General features: G+C 45.7%; 1 protein-coding gene across 1 annotated transcript in view; it reads left to right on the top strand.

Moving 5' to 3' along the window:
- Window positions 1-15,440: 15,440 nt before the first annotated feature.
- The window catches only part of ATP7B (ATPase copper transporting beta), a 57,085-nt gene continuing 51,543 nt past the window's right edge, over window positions 15,441-20,982 (top strand). The window contains exon 1 of the mRNA XM_027116398.1: window positions 15,441-17,587. Within this exon, the coding sequence (XP_026972199.1) occupies window positions 17,351-17,587 (237 nt within the window). The 5' untranslated portion in view covers window positions 15,441-17,350. The remainder of the gene's footprint in view (window positions 17,588-20,982) is intronic.

The following is a 20,982-nucleotide window of genomic DNA, read 5'->3' as shown; positions in this document are numbered from 1 at the left end:
TTGCAGCAGTTCAGTTACTTCTTCAGGCTACACTTCTAATTCTAGTTCTCTTGCTTTTCCACCACATCTGCAGTTATTTCCTCCACTTGAACCCCTCAAGGTCATGAGGGTTGGAATCAATTTCTTCCAAACTCCTGTTAATGTTGATACATTGACCTCTTCCCATGAATCATGAATGTTCTTAATGGCATCTAGAATGGTGACTCCTTTCCAGGTTTTCAGTTGACTTTGCCCAGATCCATCAGAGGAGTCACCGTCTATGGCAGCTATAGCTTTACAAAACGTATTTCTTGGGCTTCCCTGGTGGCGCAGTGGTTGAGAGTCTGCCTGCCGATGCAAGGGACGTGGGTTCGTGCCCCGGTCCGGGAAGATCCCACATGCTGCGGAGCAGCTGGGCCCGTGAGCCATGGCCGCTGAGCCTGTGCGTCCGGAGCCTGTGCTCTGCAATGGGAGAGGCCACAGCAGTGAGAGGCCCGCGTACCGCAAAAAAAAACAAAAACAAAAACGTATTTCTTAAATAATAAGATTTGAAAGTCGAAGTGACTCCTTGATCCATGAGCTGCGGAATGGATTTTTTTGTTAGCGGGCATGAAAACAATATGAATCGCCTTGTATTGGGTTGGCCAAAAAGTTCGTTCGGGTTTTTCCATAACATCTTACAGAAAACACGAATGAACTTTTTAGCCAACCCAATATGTGCTCATCAGAGCTCTTGGGTGACCAGGTGCATTGTCAATGAGCAGTAATATTTCGAAAGGAATCCTTTTTTTCTGAGCAGTATGTCTCAAATGTGGGCTTAAAATATTCAGTAAAACATGTAGACAGATGTGCTGTCATGTTGGCCTTGTGTCATTTGTAGAGCACAAGTAGATTTAGCATAATTCGTGAAGGCCCTAGGATTTTCAGAAGGGCGCTGGCTTCAACTTAAAATCACCAGCTACATTAGCCTCTAACAAGAGAGTCAGCCTGTCCTTTGAAGTTTTGAGGCCAGGCATTGACTTATTTCTGTTTACAAAAGTCCTAGATGGCATTTTCCAGTAGAAGGCTGTTTTGTCTACATTGAAACCCTGTGGTTTAGTGTAGCCACCTTTGTTCATTATCTTGGCTAGATCTTGTGGACAACTTGCTGCAGCTTCTACATCAGCACTTGCTGCTTTACTTTGCACTTTTGTGTTACGGAGACGGCTTCTTTCCTTCAACTTCATGAACCAACCTCTGCTAGCTTCAAACTTCTGTTCCGCGGCTTCTTCACCTCTCTTAGGCTTCATAGAATTGTAGAAAGTTAGGCCCTTGCTCTGAACTGCTGGTTGGTGGAGCAGTCAACACACACATTTTATCAACTAAGTTCATCATCTTATATGGGGGCAGTTTGTGGTGCCCCCAAATAGTTATAATAGTAACATCGAAGATCACAGATCACCATAACAAATAGAATAATAATGAGAAAGTGTGAAATATTGTAAGAATTACCAAAATGAGGCGCAGAGACACAAAGTCAGCGGACGCTGTTGGAATATTTGTGCTGATGGACTTGCCCGATGCAGGGTTGCCACAAACCTTTGATTTATTAAAAAACGTATCATCTGTGAAGAGTAATAACCGAGGTGTGCCTGTATCTACTACGTGCCAGGCATTCTAAGCACTGGGGATCCAGCTGAGACTAAGACCCTGCCTTCAAGGAATTTGTATCCTAGAAGGAGATACAGAAGGAAAAAAAAAAGAGTAAACAAATAGTGTTATTTCTGGTGCTGAGGAGTGCTGTGAAGCGCATGAATCAGGGTAGGGGCATTAGGATGACGTGGGAGTGGAGATACTCTTTGAAGCAGGTGGTCAGGGAATTCTTCTCGGAGGAGGTGGCATTTGCACGGAGACCCGAATGACTCAGATTTGGGGGGAAGTGTTCTAGGTTGAGGAACCAGAGGGTGTCAAGCTCCTATGTCAGGAGCGACCTGAATGTTAGAGGAACAGTAAGAAAGCCAGAGTGGCAGGAGCAGAGGGAAGGAGGGGAAGAGGTACAACACGAGGTCAGTGTTCATCATCTTTGCAGTTGGGGAAACTGAGGCAGAGAGAAGTTAGGTAACTTGCCTGAAGCCCTACAGCTGATAAGAGATCTGGGATTGAGCCCCAGCTTGGCCTTTCTTGCTTTCTCAGATGTGTATTTTCTTCCAGACTTACTTGACAATTGGTCTCACCACCTGCTTTGAGTAAACTTTTCTTTGCAATGTAGCTTTGATTAGAGCTTTTCTTTGCAACTCTGTGCTTCTGGAAAGTGAGTACCAGGTTGGTATCATTTAAAAGTGCTCTCCACAGCACATAACAGGTGACCACTTGATCTCGAATAAATGAATTAGAACATGGTCCCTTCACCTGGTTTTCTCTTCAGAGGCCTCTCTGTGGGGCATCAGTGACCCTCCCAGAAAGGGAGGGGGCCCATGACCTGGCCTTTAGCCTTCAGTACATGAACACTATGGAGCACCTTCTGTTCGCCTCGTGCTGGGCCAAGCAGAGGGATGCAGAGATGAACAGAGGTCAGCCGTGTGCTCTTGGAGCCAGCAGGCATAGGGGCTGGAACAGAGGTGTCCTCACAGTGCAGTGCTCATAGACGAGAGTGATCAAGTGATAGCCTTCTCCTGGGAGGGAGGGAGGCAGAGAGGGAGGGAAGGACGCAGAAAGAACTTCGGAGGAGGTAGTGCAGGAGTGAGGTCTTGGAGGAGGAGTGGGCGTTGGCTGGACACACAGTAGAATGGAAAGAAGGACGTTGCCGGCAGAGACCAGCATGTGCAAAGGTCCAAGGATGGGAATGGAAAGATGCATTTGGGAGGCTGCGAGTGGCTTGAAAAGTGATTATGAAAGGCCCTGTTTTTCAGGTCGGGAGTTCGGACTTTATGCCCGAGAGTGGAGAGTTTGAGCATGGGACAGCAGTCTTGAGACACTCCTCAAGGGAGTGGAGCTGCTGGCGACTTGCTAGAGGTCTTGGACGATGACCAACCCCACGTAAACTGCAGGTGGCTGAAAAGCCTAAAAAGGAACTGGGAGTTGGCTGTCTTGCCCCATTTCCCGTGGAGTCTACACTCCTAATGTCAGGCCAGTGGTGGTCCTGACAGCAACAGCACAGAGCAGAGTTGGTACTAAAGTAACTGGGTAATAAACTATGGGGGTGTGAGCGCGGGCTTTTTAAATGAGTTTTTATCTTACATTTATTTATTTTATCATACATTCTCTTCTCCATTGCAAGCATGGGGATGGGCCAATGACATGAGTACAGTTCACTAATACTATAGCACAGATCGCAAGGACGTATCCAAATTCAGGTGTGCACAATGTTATTTTTATCTATAGGATTGGAATCATTGCCAAGTGAAATTCTGGAATGTTTGTGACTTTTTTTTTAACCAGGTCAAAGGAGAAAATCTGAGCAGATCAAAGTTTGATGAGATAAAGTAGAGGGCAAAGCAGAGAGAGTGACCTTTTATTGTGATGTAACTAATACTGCAAATAAGACTTTTAAAACACCAGTAATTGTGAAATCTATGGTGTTAGAATGTAGCAGTTTTGTTGAAACCCCAATTTCTCCTGAAACTAAAAGTAACTCTGCATTGGGCATTAGAAACATTTAAAATTCTTTAGGAAATTATTATAAAAGTAATTTAACTCCATAACAAAAATTTGGAAAGTAAAGACCAAAAGGTGAAATTTACTTCTATTCCTGCCAGTCTTAGGATTGTTAAAAAACAAAATTCAACTGAGTAAAGATCTAATTGGCTTTATTTAATTATTCATGAATCAGGCAACCTTCTATCTTAACAGAAAGAAGGGGGCTCCAAGGAAGACTTATAGGCAGGGTGAGGCGGGGCAAGAAAGTTATTGTAGCAAAGAGTGGGTTGTTTCAGGTAACGTCAGCTTCCTGTTGAGGAAAGCAGGGGTTTATCAGGCAGATTACCCCACTAGTGCTTACCAGGTAATTGCAAACTGACTGGTTGAAGGTCATGACATTCTTGGGAGAGGCTGAAGTTGCAGTTAGGTTACGTATTAAGTCTCAGTTTACTTATGTGGGGCTGAGCACAAGTGACTCCATTTGGGACCTGTTGTTTCTTTTTTAACAGGATGACTGTTGTTAGCATGTTTGTGAACTTCCTTTATTGTTTGCTTTTGCTGCACTAGTTATTAGTTTTTAGAAATAAAACATGTATTCTTGCAACTCAATGATAACCAGTATTAAAATCTTTGGCATCTTTCATTCCAGTCTATCTTCATTTTTTTCCTCTTTTTCTAAACCCAGTGGTGCTAACATTATAGATTTACTTTTTAAAAACAAGTTTTAAAAGCTGTCCATCAATGGGTCTGTTATTATTATTATCATTATGGAGTCTGTGGCCTCTCTGTCCTGACAGACTCTTGGTTTACAGTCTGAAGTATTCTTTCACTGGAACCCTGAACTTTCTTGTCCGTCCATCCCATTGCCCCAGCATCAGTGTACAAACTGCGCTCTCTGCTGCTACACCAGAGCGACAGAATTGCCACGGAAATTCAGGCAACCATGCGGTTGGTGCCGCTGACTATCGAGATTAGAAACAAATTGCCCGTGGAACCGCGTGGTCGGTGCAGCCGGCAACTTGTTTCTAATCTCGATTGTGCCTGCAAATGCCTTTGTCTTGTTATTAGTCAACCTCCAAGTCACTCTTTCAAGCCTTTCCCACCTGCAGCGAGCCCACTGCTCAGTCTCTGCCTTCCCTTATTCTCCACAAATGACCTCACTTCTTTTTTTTTAAATTTATTTATTTTTGGCTGCGTTGGGTCTTCGTTGCTGCGTGCGGGCTTTCTCTAGTTGCAGTGAGCGGGGGCTACTCTTCGTCGTGGTGCACAGGCTTCTCATTGCAGTGGCTTCTGTTGTTGCGGAGCATGGGCTCTAGGTGCACGGGCTTCAGTAGTTGTGGCTCGTGGGCTCTAGAGCGCAGGCTCAGTAGTTGTGGCGCATGGGCTTAGTTGCTCTGTGGCATGTGGGATCTTCCCAGACCAGGGTTCGAACCCGTGTCCCCTGCATTGGCAGGCAGATTCTTAACCACTGTGCCACCAGGGAAGTCCCTGACCTCACTTCTTACCTCGAGAAAATTGACACCACTGTGTGTAATTTTCTTCAACTTTCTGCCTATCTCTACGCATCTTCTCCCCAAATTTTGTTTAGATCTACAGTCTGTTTTCTGTTGCTCATCTCTAGTCTCAGGAGGCCCACCTTCCTTTCAAGGTTCTCTTCTCTCCCTGTGTCCTTGACCCATGCCCCTTCCCCTCTGCCTGTTCTGGAGCCTTTTACTGGTTTGATCAGGTCTTGTTTTGTCTTTTCTTCGCCTCTAGTCTTTCCCTCTCTCTGCAGACTTGTCCCCTTCAGCTTATAAAGTCGTCCACCTGCCTTCATTCTGAAGTCTTTCATTGCCTCGTGTCTCCCACTGGCTGTTGTACTACTTCTCCCTCTCCTTCCTCAGTCTTTCAGAAAATGTCATCTGCACTTGCTTGTTTCCATGCCTCCACTCACTTTAATATTTCCCCTTCATTATTTTATTAGTTATTGAATAGAAAAGAAATACTATATAAACACACATGCATAATTATAAAGCATTAATGAGATGGAGAACACCTGTGAACCTACCACCTGACTGAAGAACAAGAGTATTATCAATGCCACGGCTTCTACCCAGCTATTCCCTCCTCGTCTTCTTGTGTGACCTGTAGAAATACCCATTGTCGAGGTAACCACCGTCCTCAATTCTGTGTTTGTTGTAACCTAGCTTTTTTGTGTGTATACGAAGTTTTATCACACATACGTGAATGTCTGAACAATACATTATTTAGTTTTGCTTGTTTCTGAGTTTTGTGAAAATGATATTATAGTGTGTTTAGTCTTCTGGGACTTGCTTTTCCCACTAGAACATTATATTTCTAAGATCCGTTGCTGTGCAGTGTGCCATTGTGGGAATGCAGCACAGTTTTTCCATTCTCCTTGAAGGCTATGTGGTGCTTTGTAGGTTTTTTGCAGTCTATCCACTTCTGTTGCCTCACCACTCTTCTGAAACCTTTTTTGTTTAGGATTCCATGAATGCCAAAGGCATATCCTCTCTAATTCTTATTTTAATGGCCTCTCTACTACATTTTTTTTTAAAAAATAGCTAGATTGAGATATAATTCACATACCGTACAATTCGCAGGTATGTGCAATCATCATCACAATCAATTTGAGGACATTTTCATCACCTGAGAAAGAAATCCTGCACCCTTTAGCTATCACACCCCATTTCCCCATAACCCCCATGCCTAAGCAGCCACTATACTACTTTCTGTCTCTATAGATTTGCCTGTTGTGAACATATCATGCAGATGAATCTTCCTCTCCTTCCTGATCTCAGGGGGAAAACTTTCAGCCTTTTACCATTAAGTAGGATGTTAGCTGTGGGTTTTTCATGCTCTTTGTCAGGTTGAGGAAGTTCCCTCCAACTCCTAGTTCGTTGAGTGTTTTTATATGAAAGGATTTTGGATTTGGTCAAATGCTTTCTCTGTGTCTATTGACATGACCATATGTCTTTTGTTTTGGTTACCTACTATTTTGTAGAGGAATTTTGTGTCCATGTCCATAAGAGATACTGGTTTGTAGTTTTCTTGTGATGTCTTTTCTGGTTTTGGTATCAGTATAATACTTGTCTCAGAATGACTTGAGAAGTGCTTCCTTCTTATAAATGTTTGATAGAATTCAATGTTGAAGCCATCTGAGCTTGAGCTTTTCTTTTGGGGAAGTTTATTTTATTATTGCTAATTGAATATCTTTTCTTGCTACAGATTGATTCAGAGTATCTATTTCTTCTTGAGTCAGTTTTGGTAATTTGAGTCCTCCTAGGAATTTGTCCATTTCATTTAAGGTATCTGTTGGTATACAATTGTTCATGGTATTCCCTCATAATCCTTATTTCTGTAAGATAAGTAATAATCATCTTTCACTTCTAATTCTAATAATTTTAGTCTTCTCTCTTTTTTCTTGATCATTCTAGCTAAAGGTTTGTCAATTTTGTTGGTCTTTTCAAAGAATCAGCTTTTGGTTTTGACAATTTCCTCTATATTTCTATTCTCTGCTTTTCGCTATTCCACTCTAACCTTTATTATTTTCTTTTGGGTGCGTTGAATTGTGTTCTCTAAAAGATATGTTGAAGTCCTGAGTCCTGGTACCAGTGAATGTGATATTATATGGAAATAGGGTCTGCTGCAGATCTAATTAGTTAAATTAAGTTGAGGTCCTACAGCATTATAGTGGGCCCTGAATCCAATCACTGAATTTGTTATAAGGACACCATGTGAAGACACAGAGAAGAGAAAGCCATATGATTACAGAGACTGATTGGAGTGATGCCTCCGTAAACCAAGAAATGCTAAGGATTGCCAGCAACCACCAGGAGGTAGGAGAGAGACATGGAACAGATTCTTCTTCAGAGTCCCAAAAAGGAAAATCTTGATTTCTAGCCTCTAAAACTGTGAGAGAATGAATTTCTAATACTCAGTTTATGGTATTTTGTCACAGTCCTAGGACACTGATGCACCTTCTTTCTGCTTGCTTTAGGTTTAGTGTAGGCTCCTTTTTCCAGTGTCTTAGGCAGAAGTTTAGATTATTGACTTGAGATCCTTCTTCCTTAATGGAGACATTCACAGCTATAAGTTTCTTTCTCAGCACTGTCTTACCTGCATCCCATAAGTTTTGGTATGTTGTGTCTTCATTTTCATTCATCTCAAAGTATTTCCTAATCTTTTGATTTCTTCTTTGACCCACTGGTTATTTAGGAGTGTGTTGTTTAATTTCCACATATTTGTGAGTGTCCTATATTTGTTTCTGTTACTGATTTCTGATTCCAGTGTTGTCAGAGAACATACTTTGCATTATTTCTATTATTTTAAATGAATTGAGGTTTGTTTTAGGATCTAACATATGGTGTAGCCTAGAGAGTGTTCCATGTGCACCTACCTGGAAAGAACATGTATTATACTGTTGTTGGGTGGAGGGTTCTGTAGATGTCAGTTAGGTCTAGTTGGTTTATAGTGTTCATGTTTTCTATCTTCTGATTCTGATACCAATTCTAATGTGTGGGTTTTTTCCCCTATACCAAGCAATTCTCAGGTACCAGCTGGGTGTCCTATAATTTAACTCAATTCTGAAACTGTCTCTCTGGAGATAGCATCAGATCCCACAGGTTAAGGGCTCAGTCCTGCAAGACTGGCCCCTTCGCCCACCCGCTTCAGACACCAGTCACAAGCCCAGGTTGCCACCTGTGCTTGTGACCAGCCGGCTATAGATCGGAGGTTCCAGTAACCCCTTCTTGGGGTTTAATTTGCTGAGGGAGCTCACAGAACTCAGAAACATTTACTTATTAGATTGCCAGTGTATTATAAAAGGTTACAACTCAGGAATAGCAAGATGGAAGAGATGCATTCGGCAAATTACGTGGGAAGGGGCACAGAGCTTCCATGCTTTCTCTGGTCATGCCACTCTCCCCAGATCTCCCCATGGTCACCAACCTGGAAACTCTAGAAGACTAGTCCTTCCGGGTTTTTATGGAGGCACGAACGATTAAATCATTGGCTGTTGGTGACTGAACTCACTCTCCAGCCACTCTACCCTCCCCAGAGGTCTGGGTGGGACTGAAAGGTGTAACCCTGTAATCACCTCCTTGGTTCCCCTGGCAACCAGCTCCTATCCTTTGGTGATCTAGGGTCTTTCCAGAAGTCACCTCATTAGCCATAACAAAAGACACCTTTTTCATCACTTTGGAAATGCCAAGGGTTTTGGAAACTCTGTGCCAGAAAGGGAACAAAGACCAAATATGTGTTTCTTATTATAAATACTATCACATATTTCCTGGTTGATCTTCTACCTAGTTTTTGTCAGTTATTCAACGTGGATGTGAAGTATCCAGCTATTACTGTTGAATTGTCTTTCTTTCCATTTCTGTCAGTTTTTGGTTCATCTATGTTTGTATTCTGTTTTTAGATGCATATATTTATGACTTTTATGTCTTCCTGATGGATTGACTTTTATCATTATAAAATGTACCTTTGTTTCTGATAACAGTGTTTGTTTTGAAGTCTATCTTGTTTGATATTAGTGTGGACAAAAAAATTAGTCAATAGTTGACCTAAGAAAGAAATGGAGAATTTTATTTGAGCTAACCTGAGGTTTCTAACCCGGAAGACAGTCTCTGACAAAGCTCTGAGGCCTGCTCTGCCCATTAGAGGTCAAAGCACAGTCGTGTAAGTTTTTGAGGCAAAGGTTATGTCAAATGACAGAATATTGACAGTTTACACAATCCAGATCTGCACTTACAAAGCAAGTAGTGGGTCATCATGACCCCTTGGAAGATGAAGAAGGAAGGTTATCTCCTAAGGAGTCGTGACCCCTCACAGGATTAAGAAGGAATGGTATCTCCTACGGGTTAACGCAGACACAACACACACCAAAGGGGAGGGAGGAAGCCCACACCGGCAGAGAACAATTTTATGTTTTAAACTTTTCTTGTCTTGCCATAAGATACGAGTCTTGTTTTGTCATTAGCAGAGCCACACCAGCTTTCTCGTGGTTGCCTTACGATGGCTGCTAGGACCCCGACCCCCTAATTCATGCTGTGCACAGCAGAAATGGGGAAGAGGTGAGGACAAACCCGCCCTCTCTTTGAACGATTCTCCTCAGGAGCCCTGACGAACAACTTTTTCTTATATTTCATTCGCCACAACTTTGCATCCGTTTTCAACATTTTAAAATTAGAAGATTTTTAATGTGTAAAATTCTGGCTACTTCCCTTCTCTTGGAAACTCTGGTGACCCCAGGCCATTTGACGGGAGCTGGGAGAAGCCGCCTCTTTTAGGTGTAGCATGAGCTCTCCCTGTGGCCACAAACCCTACCCAACCTGTCATGCTCATGTGGGTCAGTGCCTGCTCTTGGTAGGGTTAAAAAACTGAGTAAATTTGAAGTGGCTGGCATCCTGCCTAGCACTAGAAGTCCGCTCCAAGGAGCAGTGGTACAAAATGGAAGGCTCTTATAGGTAGAAGGATGGGGCATGAAGGTATTAGCCAAAAAAAGAGGGGGGTGAATTATTTTGGGCCAGGACATATTTGTCGGGGGTGGGGGGTGGGGGAAGGGAATGGCAGGGATCTTTATCATGCAGATTATCTCACTAGTGTTGATTAGGAAATTTCAGATTGACTGTTTTAAAGGTCACCTTTCTGAGAGGGGTTGAAACTACAATTAGGTCTTGATTTGCTGCAGTGGGGGGCAGATGACTGCATTTGAGGCTTGTTATTTCGGGGTTTTCTTTGAATTTTGTATAATTTATTTTTTTATACAGCAGGTTCTTATTAGGGGGCTTGTTATTTCTTTTTAACTGTAGTATTTGAGCCTAGACTGCTGGCTTGGAGGAAAAAAGGAATGAGTAAGTGAAGGAGGAGAGAGCCAGCTTTGCATGGGGCGCCTTCTGAATGTTGGATATCTGTCTGAAAGTTTAGCAGTCCATGTTTGATAGCAAGCAAATAAAGTAAGCTGTTTTTGGTACGCTCTGTCATTTCATTCATTCAGCAAATAGTCATTGAGAAACTTTAACACACAAGCACTGTTTTCGTGCTGGGTATATAGCGGTGAGTGAAGAAAATAGACAATTCCTACACTTGTGAAACTTACATCCTAATTGGGGAGTTAGTAAACAAATCAGCAAAATATATGTTATTATATCAGGCAGCAGTTGAGCACTCTGGAGAAAAATAAGTAGGAAAGGACCATAGGAAGTGGGAATGTTTGAAATTGTACCCGGGATAGTTGAGGAAGCCCCTGAGAAGGTGACATTTGAGCAGGGACATTAGAAGGAGAGGAAGTGAGTCGTCTGGATACAGGGGTTTGGGGCAGGGATATTTGTAAGCAGGGGGTGCAGTCGGGACAAAGGCCCTGAGGCAGGAGCGTGCCTTTGTGCCAGGACCAGCAGCATCAGAATGGTCTTAGCAGAGGAGTGAGGCGTGTGAGGATAGGCTGAAAGGGAGAGGGAGGGGCCAACTCCACAGTTCTTCTAGGTCATTGTAAGGATTTTAGGTTTTTCTCTAAGTACATGAAAACCCCCTGGAGGGTTTTTAGGGGAACCTCATCATTTCCACCTTAAGAGGGTTCCTCTGGCTTTTGTTTTGAGAATTGACTTTAGGAGGTAAAAGCAGAAGCCAGGAGGTCACTGAGATTATTTTAGTAATGCGGGTGAGATGTGCTGGTGGTGGCCTGGACCTCGTTGTAGTGGGGCTGCTGAGAAGTGGTTGGATGCTGAATGTATTTCGGAGATAGAACTGACAGGATTTGCTGAACACTTACTTATAGGTGAATTTGAAAGGACGAGATGATTCTCATCCAGGATGAATGCAAGGTTTTCTTTCCTGAGCGTGTGGAAGGAAGGAGTTGCCATATACTAAGATGGGGAAGACTGGAAGAAGCAGGAAGAGGGTATGGACTAAAAAAAAATACACAGTGTGAGAGCAGTGAATTGCAGTGTTATTCGGGGACCATACTGAATTCTCTAGACCAGGAGACAGCCTCTCAGTTTACTCTGAGGAACTGTTCCAAAGAGGCAAGGGAAGAGCCAGGATATATATATGAATTTTTTGCTGGAAAAAACATGTAGTCAATTATAAAAAGGTCACAGCTAAAAAAAAAAAAAAAAAAGGTCACAGCTAATCACAGAGCACAGACTTCTCAAGTTAATGATTTTAGTGCTTTTCTTTGTACGGGAAGATGCAAGAATCTGGGCTCATTGAAATTTTTCCTTAGATATGCATCTTAACTGTCTCGGGCCAGCATATCCAGAACACAGCATGTTTCCTGTTTTTCTCCAGCCTGAATTCCCAGCAGCAGGCGCTTTCAGTGGGTGACTGTGGCTGCTTATGGCTTGATCCTTCTAGAACTTGAATGGCAGGCGACATTTTTTTTCTCTAGGGACATCATATCGGGAGCTCAGTTTTAGACAAGTTAACATTTGAGATGCATATTAAATATCTAACAGGAGGTGTTAGTTAAGCTTTTGGGTCCATAAGTGTGGAGTTTGGGAGTTACTGCCTATAGGTGGTATTTCTTTCTTTCTTTTTTAAAAAAATATTTATTTATTTATTTGGCTGCATCGGGTCTTAGTTGTGGCACGTGGGATCTTTGTTGTGGTGCGCGACCTCAGTACATGTGGCCCGTGGGCTCTAGAGCACGTGGGCTTAGTTGCCGTGCGACATGTGGTTCCCGGACCAGAGACTGAACCCACGTCCCCTGCATTGGAAGGTGGATTCTTAACCACTGGACCACCAGGGAAGTCCCTGTAAGGTGGTATTTCTACTGGACTGAATGAGATCACAAGGAGTACAGACAGGGAAGAAAGCCAAGGGCTGAGCTGGGAGCCACTGCAGCCCTCCGAGGTCTGGGGACTGGTCTCTTGTGCGGGGATTGGGGGTGGGTAGGAGGGAAACTAGGAGCTGTGGGTACCTGGAGGCTGACCTTGGGCTCCTCACAGCTCAGCAGGCTCTAATCAGGTGGGTGGATGGTTGAGATGTCTGCAGGTTCTTTTCTGATCCTTTGTTTCAGGAAGCAGGGGTCAGGCTGGTCATTGGAGATGGAGGGTGGGGGTGGGAGTGGAGGTCTGAGGGGCAGGGAGGGTGTGAGACCCGGGCCTGGAGGGTGAGGACCAGGGAGATGGAGCTGGACTGCTGGTGGCACCAAGGCTTCTCCAGGTTAGTGGTCAGGCATCAGAGCGTGCCAGCCAGCGTGGGGGCGTGTTGTATTTTATCCTCGTGGAGCTCCGAGGAGACAGACCTGGAGAGTGTGGGAACTTAGAGGTGAGCAGCGTTGGCCCCAGGTAAGGAGGGCAGCCAAGGAAGTTGAAGGTACGTGTGATTCCCTGCGGGAGTCCGAGGGTTGGCTTTGACTCTTTGATAGAGTCTCCGTGTTTCTCTCTTTGGCCCCATGCAGTCTCTTCCTGATGTGGAACTATTATCACTTTTTTCCCTGTGGGCTGTTGAGCCACGTGCGGTTTTGTTGAAGATCACTGCCTCCGGTGAGCTTGCCTAGGTGGCGTTTTGTAGCTGTTTTTGTTTGCTGTCCTGCTGTCACGCTGCGCTAGCTGTTTCAGTCTCAGAATGGCCAGTTCCCGGGGGCGCATGGAGCAGACCCCACAGCCCACCAGTCCTTCCCTTGGCAAGTCCTCCTTCACCCCCAGCACCTCATGTCGGAGTGGTTTCTTTCTACTTCAACACTCTCCGCTACTGGTCTTCTCTCCGAACTTGCTAATAAACTCCCGAGGGCAGAAAGTGTCTCTTGTGTCTTCCTTTGCACGAAGCACGTAAATATCCGGCTGTCGGCCTCTGGGGTGTTATGGGAACCTTCCGGGCCGCTGCTTCCCGGCACACAGCTTAGTGTCAGGTTCTGTCCTCCTGTCCCATCACGGCATCCCGGCTCCTCTGCCGGCCTTGGGAGGACTGACCCAGGGTTCTTTGTGAGAAGCCTCCCCCTGGGTGGAGCCAGGTAATCTTGGTGAATGCTGAAATATTTGAGCCAGATGCACCTCCTCCAAGCGGGGTCCTTTGTCCCCCGAGGTTCAGGGAAACAGGAGCCGCCCATCTGCCTCTGGGCCCAGGCTTCTCCGGTAATAATAGGATTGCTTAGGGGACGCCAAAGCGATTTTTCTTTTTAAACAGAAAAGATTCACAGAGCCTGGGGAGGTGGGTAGGAGAGAAACAAGATGCATTTTACTTTGGAAAGTTGCTGAAAAACCTTGTACAGGTGGGAGGCAAAATATTTTAGTGCATGGAGACACTTGAAGCCTGGTAGTTCTAGAAGGGGTGCCTCGTGTTGTGGATGAAAATCCTGCGCGAACACCATGAAGATCCAGTCTGTAGTCCAACTCAGTAAGCGTGTGTTTGACATCGGATACTTGTTCATCACCTCGTTAAATCTATGGGCAGATAAGACATAAGGACCTTGTCTTCCAGGAGCTTACATGTTTCCTCGTGTTGGGAAAATTAATGAAGTAGTCTCGTTCAGGTTTCAGAGGCAGAAGCAGGCCTCTGCCCGACCTGTGACCCTACCTGGACTGTGCTTGCTTGCACACCTAACAATTGCTGCTAGCAAGTCAGGTGGCCCTTACGATCAGAAAGGGAGTGGGTCTTGGAATTTCTTGAGCCCTGGGGACCTGGCCAGCCCTGCGGGGTCTGGAAAATCTCGTGACTCACATGGTGAAACCAACAGCATTGCCAACGTGTGTCCAGAGCTGCATTTTTGCGCGCAAACTGATGATATCCATTTGCGGCCTGGGATTATAAACGGAAGCCCCCAGAACTCCGATCTGAAGTCTCACCCGTGGGGTGGACGCACCGCCCGGGACCCTTCCCAACTGGGGCTCCAGATTGCTGTCCCTCGGGACTTCCCAGCTGCTCTTTGGATCTGGAAGTAGATGTCGGCCCAATTCAGTGATGTGTACTCTGTTGTGTGTCTCTAATATTCTTATTGCTTTCCTTCTGATGATTGTATATTAAAATTAAGTTTAATCACCTTGCATTAAAGAATTGATTGAAGCTGTTTATTTTTGGGTAATGAGCGGTTATTTTGCCAGTGAATCCAACGAACCTTAAAACCGAAAGCAGGCTTTCGACAAACACCTGGTGCTGATCGCATGCTTGGCCAACTGTGGACTTAGCTGAGTGTATCCTCAGTGGCGGGAGAAGACTGGTTCCCCAATAATACCTGCCAGGTCTGTGGTGTTGGCTTTAGTGACACTGGAATTCAGATAAGGGAGGGAGCCCCTCCAGGCTGGGTGGAGGCGACTCCCTGAGAGGCAGGACTTAAGGGATAAGGAGGATTAGATGGGGAAGGGGCGGGAACCTAGGGGTCAGGTACGAGGAAAGGGGAGGTGCCAGAAAGTGGGGTTTGGACTTGATTCTCTAGTCTGGGAGCCTGGCTCATGTTCTGGCTGTTTTGCGGGTCCCTTAGATTCCAAAGGAACCAGGGCGAATCCACCATTTCCATCCCCATAATTGCCCCCCACCCAGTTCCACCTCCTCTCTGCCAAACTTGCGTCACCTGCTGTGATCTCTTGATCTCAGAGCCCTGAGGGCCTCCTCTGCTATTAATCCGGCTCTGCTATTCCTTTTCTCTGCTCCTTGTAACTCTATAATCCCCCCCTCCTCTGAGTTCTCATGCCTGCCCAACCTATTTCTAAATCACAAATGTAATCATGTAAGTCCTCTGCTTCAAAACTGGTGGTTCTCCCCTATCCACAGGATAAAGTCTAAACTTCCTACCCTTTACAGCCTAACCTGGCCCAGCCTCCTTCTTCTGGCTGTGTTCTGAGTCTGAGTGACCATTTAGGAGAATTAAAATTATTTTGCAGTAAAGTATTCAAATTTTCCATAGTTATTGTGCTAACAGGGTAGACTATTGAAAAGCACTTAGAACATATGAGGCCAACATACTTTCCTTGTTAGCTATTCATAGCTACAGCACAGAAGCAGATAACGATCCCGTATCACCAAGGAAAAATTGAACTAAGAGTAGTAACTCATATTTGTAAAGATAACAGAAAGATAAATGACCTTTGAGGAGGATTTCCGCCCAAAATGGTAAAAAAAAATTTTTTTAATCTGGTGTTCAAAGAGATGGAAACACACTTATGATGCCTAATAAAGGAAATGTGAGGGGGTCAGCAGGCATACATAGCTCCTGACAGATCCTATCAGGAAACATGAAAGCCATAGGTAAGGAAGTAGGATTTGAGTGATCACGGGTACGCCAGGCTCATCTACGCTGACCCCTGCATGGGTTTGGGGGCCAAGGTCCTTGGCATCAAGCATGCCTTTCCTTTTTGGGTCACTGATTTGAATGGCATTTCTTGGAAGTGGAGGTGGATTCTTTTTTGAACACATGGAAGATAAGGCAACTCAGACACAGTTGGGAACTGGCTGCCCTGAGCGTGTTTCAGAAGTGGAAGCAAACAAGTTGTTACATCTCCACGGACTAAATGAGAGGCGGAAGAATAAGGAAGAGTCTTGAAGGACTGACCCGTGAGGAATGGACCCGGGGTGAGCCCGCCTTCTCTCAGAGAGAACAGGTCTCTTGGCCAGGAGTTCTTGGGGGGCAGCGATGGCAGTTTTAATGGGGGAGGAGGGGTGATTGTAGGCAACCCATAAAGAGGCAGAGCCTGCAGTGGCCTTGAGCAGAAGGGGGCGTGGTTCCAAACGCCCTCTTCTGGTGCACGCCCCCGCAACCCCCTCTTCCCCGACTAAGGGCACATTCAGCTGGGGGGAGTAAGCCAGGACACAGAGTAACTGTTTTCCCAACTGACTGAATTCCGTCCTCAGTGTGGACACCCTGCACGTCCCTGCCGTAGGAGGTGCTGCCAGGGCTGGCGGCTGGCAGAGCTGTTCCTCCCATGGGGGATGAGGTCGCCTCCTTCCTGTGTCTGAGTGGGTGAGGGTGGGAAGGTAGGCGGGGCTGCCCAACACAGCACGAGGCTCCCCAATTGCCCCACTGTCTACGCCACCCTTAATCCTCGTGTGGAGCAGCGGGTAGCCTCAGAAGCCTAAACTGTGACTTAATTCCCGACGGTTCTGCCGCATATAAAATACGGATGAGTCTTTTTTGCCCGTGAGTTTCTGCAGTCAGCTCTTAGTGAAGTCAAGCTGTTGGTCCAAGGGAGAACAGAGCTGCAGGAGACATGGAACTCTCTTACACCTTCTTGAAAAAGCAAGTCCTGTTGCCTGGGAAATACTTTTCTCCCCTAGTGATCTGCACCCCACCAGTGCTGGAGCCATGGAAGAGGCAACTGAAGTTATTCCAAGAAAGCGCTCGAAGTTTGGTAGTAAAAGGAAGTGACATTTCTCCCCTGCCTCCAGGCTGGTCTCTTGGGGAGTGCACAGGGCCAAAAGGAAACTGCTCAGTGTGGGGACGTGATTGCGTGCTGGGCTCCTGTACGCGTCGGCCGGGTGTCCTAGCGGCACTGGGTACGCGTAGGGCCGTGTGCAAACATCCCCAGTGCCAGATGCCATGGACGAGTGAGAGGATGACAATTGGTTTGATAGGGGTAAATAAACGAGAGCAAACATTTGTACAGCGGCGTGCAGCCTGCTCAAGTTCCTGAAGGCTTGGCTGGCAGCCCCTCCCGGGCTGGCTCAGGGGCAGAGGGGAACCCGCGCGACTGGGCCTCCGAGTTAGCCTCCCCTCTGCTAGTTAGAGGGACGCTTTTCGAGCGTTTTCTTCTAACGTGACCAGATAGCCTGGAGAAGGTGAACTGCTGTTGTGCGAGGTGAAGGTGTGACCGTGAACACAGCGATGGAGAGAGCTGGGGGCCAGATGCCCGGGAGCCCTGAGCCGTCCTTCCTGGTGACTCTGGGTGACCCTCAGGTGACCCTGCTGTCTGTCCACAAGCGGTGGTCCTTCAGGAGGAGCCCTAGGGTCACGGGCTCCTCCAGGCCAGTGATTTCGGAGGAGGAATGCTCTCCCCCATCAGAGAAGGGAGAATTTTCACAGAAAGTTTTGAATAAAACACAGGAGGTCAGTTCCAAGCAGGTGAGTGCCGTTGGAGAAGGGCTGAAAAGCCAGGAGGGCTTTTTATAAAAGCTCCAGGTTATAGATGGAGGTTTCCCGCGTGTCTCATGTCAGAAGGGCCAGGAGCAAGCAGCTCTGGGGTAGGGAGTGAGCCAGGGGTCCAGGGGAATTTTCCAGGGATTAAGTTCATGGTGGATAAATCTTGGGTTTTGTTGCTTCTTAGTTTCAGGATATTTTGTAAACGTCTGTGGTGCACAAGTTTCCCAAAACGCAAATCAGACAAAAATGGATCTTTTCCCCCTTTTTATTTTTTAACGTGTTTACCTTATTTTGTTAATCTTCACATTTCAGCTAAATAAACATTTTGAAAGTGTTGCTGCCCAATGAACCCGCTCTTCTTAAGCAAACGAAGGGTTTGTTAACCCAAACGTCAGGTCATGTTCAAAAGCAGGGCAGTGCAACTAACGCTTTGTAAAAATGGTGCTGCAGCAGCATTTCTGGGTGGGACTGGTGGTCTGTGTGGGGTCCTTTTCATTGACATGAGTAGATGGAAAAAAAAAATACTACTTAGATATAAAGGAAAGTTTTCGTAAGTCCTTTTTGCTCCTTGAAGAGTTATTTTTGTTTCTTCTGGTGTTAATTGTTTAAAAAGTCTTTAAAAGTAAGGGAAATTTTGTGAGTAGAGATTTTTGAAATGTACTATGCAAGAGATGTTTGTATGTTGAAGGAGACTTATGAACATCCATTTATGCAGTACACAGTCAACTTTTATGTTTCTAGTTGAATGTCTTAAGATAGCAAAATAATTTTTTTTTTTTGTAAAATACTTGAGAATATTCCTTTCTTCTTTTTTTTTTTTTTTTAAATTTTTTGTGGTAAGGGGGCCTCTCACTGTTGTGGCCTCTCCCATTGCGGAGCGCAGGCTCAGCAGCCGTGGCTCACGGACCCAGACGCTCTGCGGCATGTGGGATCTTCCCGGACCGGGGCACGAACCCGTGTCCCCTGCATTGGCAGGCGGACTCTCAACCACTGCGCCACCAGGGAAGCCCTCCTTTTTTTTTTTTTTTTTGAGAGCATTTCTTTAAAATGTTCAAACTACTACTTGACAAAATTCAGCCTATGTCTGAGGTATTTGAATGTGAAATATTCTAATGGTTTTTAATGGCCACTTCCAACCTCATGTGACGAGGAAAGCAACCTGAACCTGGCCGGGGAGCCCTTCAGAAAGAGGGCTCTGGGTAGAGGCTGTGGCTGCAAGAGAGTCAGGTGCAGATCTGCGCCCTTGCTGGCCTGTGGGACCTGGCAGGTGAGCCTTGGACTCCTCCAGCTTCAGGTTACTGGAATGAGAAGTCCTGCCTCTCTGGGACGTGAAAGCACCTTGTCGAGTACTGTGTAAACGCACAATGGTATCATCTCTGCCGAAATGATCTTCAGCAGGACTCCCAGCTCGGAGATGTGTTTGGTGCTCTCTGAATGTCTGGTAGAACTCTGTCAGCCAGTTAATCCATCTGAGCACAATTGCAACTATTTTTTTCTGAAGCTCTGATTGTAAAAGTAACACCTGCTCATTCTACAAAACAAATTTAACATGAGGCAAGGGGAATATGGAAAAATGTAAAGAAAATGAAAACAGCCACATACTTCAGCCATTTTGCCACTACACATGTGAATGTGTATACGTGAGTTTGTGTATGTGTACGTAGTACTATATACCTTCTATTTTTTACTTAATATTTTGTGGATATATATATACACACATACACACACACACACACACACATACACATACACATGCATATACATTATATAATTTAAATTAATTACCCTCAAATGGGAAATTTGTAGTAGCTGGTTTAAGATAAGAACCAAACTAAATGTCAGTTACAATTGAGTATTTGTTCACTGTTACAGTGTATTGACTCAAAGTCTGCTATAAATCAAACTCTGGGTCTACTTGAGAGCTGTCTTATTTAGTACTTGGTATGTGGAAGGGACTTGTCACCTCATTTAATCACTATCCTCCTTTAACAGACAGAAACCTGAGATCAAGAGGTTAGGTAATCTGGGGACTTCCCTGGTGGCGCAGTGGTTAAGGATCCTCCTGCCAATGCAGGGAACACAGGTTTGATCCCTGGTCGGGGAAGATCCCACAGGCCGCAGAGCAACTAAGCTCACGAGCCACAACTACTGAGCCCATGTGCCACAACTACTGAAGCCTGCGCGCCTAGGGCCCATGCTCCGCAACAAGAGAAGCCACCGCAATGAGAAGCCTGCAACGAAGAGTAGCCCCCGCTCGCCGCCAACTAGAGAAAGCCCATGTGCAGCAATGAAGACCCAACGCAGCCAAAAATAAATAAATAAATAAATTTAAAAAAAAAAAAGGTTAGTTAATCTGCCTGAAGGATTTAATACCAGGTCTGTCTGAGGACAGGCCGCTTGCTTTTCTGTTGGGACAGGGAAGTATTTAACATGTTGGGTGAGATAGGGTTTGAAAACATCTGAGTATTGCAGAGCTGCTAATCCATGGTGAATGAAAAGTTAGCTTTTAGGTTATGCATTGTTCACAAAAGATGCAGGTAGCTGCTCTGAAGAAAACATTTCAAAATTGTGTTTGTGGTTAGCGGATTTGTGTGCTTGTGTTTACATTTCTCATACCACGTAGAGTATGTTCTATGCGGTTTAGAATGAAGATGTGATGTTGGGCAAGGGGTCAGTTTCTTCTGTGTTTTGGACAGAGGGGGAAGTGCCTTTCTGAAAGGCGTAACTGGTCTGGAGAGGCCATCCCTCCCTCCCACCTATGTTAGATTCGCCTCTTCGCTGGTGTGAGCAGGCTCTGTGGGCCAGGCCATGCCTGGTGGGTTTCCCAGGCAGTTACTCCACCACCACCCCACCCCGCCAGGAGCGCGCTCACCAAAGAGGAGAAGGCGGGGGCCTCAGCGCCCTGGCCTGGCTCTTCTGGCCCTGCGTCCGCAGGCCTCCCTGGGGCTCTTGTTTCCTCTCAGGCCCGGGACGATGGCCTGGAAAGAAACAGGCTCCTACCTCTCAGAACCCCTTTGGGGAGTTGTGGGCAGCAGAGATTCCTGGTCCTCGATCCAGCTGGAGGGTGTAGGGAATATGCCCCTTTCTGCTCAGCACTGCCTGCCTGGGCCTTCTTACCCATGGCCTTCCTGACGGCTGTTGCCAAGCTAGGCCGCCGTGTTATGTGTCTTTCTCTTCCACATCGGGCAGTGTATTAGTCTACGGTAATAAGTAAGCTGTTGAGTGAGTGAACAAATACATGAACCGGAAGTGATTTCTGTGGCAGGAGGGAGGGCTGATGTTGGAAACACTGAACTGATTGATGACTGTGATGAGAGTGTTGGGTTGTGGGCTTAACCATTTTAGAAAGCAACCTACAGGAGTCTGTGCTGGGTGAG

Source organism: Aethalodelphis obliquidens, unplaced genomic scaffold (genome assembly GCF_003676395.1).
Source record: "Aethalodelphis obliquidens isolate GAN/ISIS:26980383/991018 unplaced genomic scaffold, ASM367639v1 scaffold16, whole genome shotgun sequence".
Lineage (NCBI taxonomy): Eukaryota > Metazoa > Chordata > Mammalia > Artiodactyla > Delphinidae > Aethalodelphis > Aethalodelphis obliquidens.
This window is presented reverse-complemented; position numbering and strand designations above follow the sequence as displayed.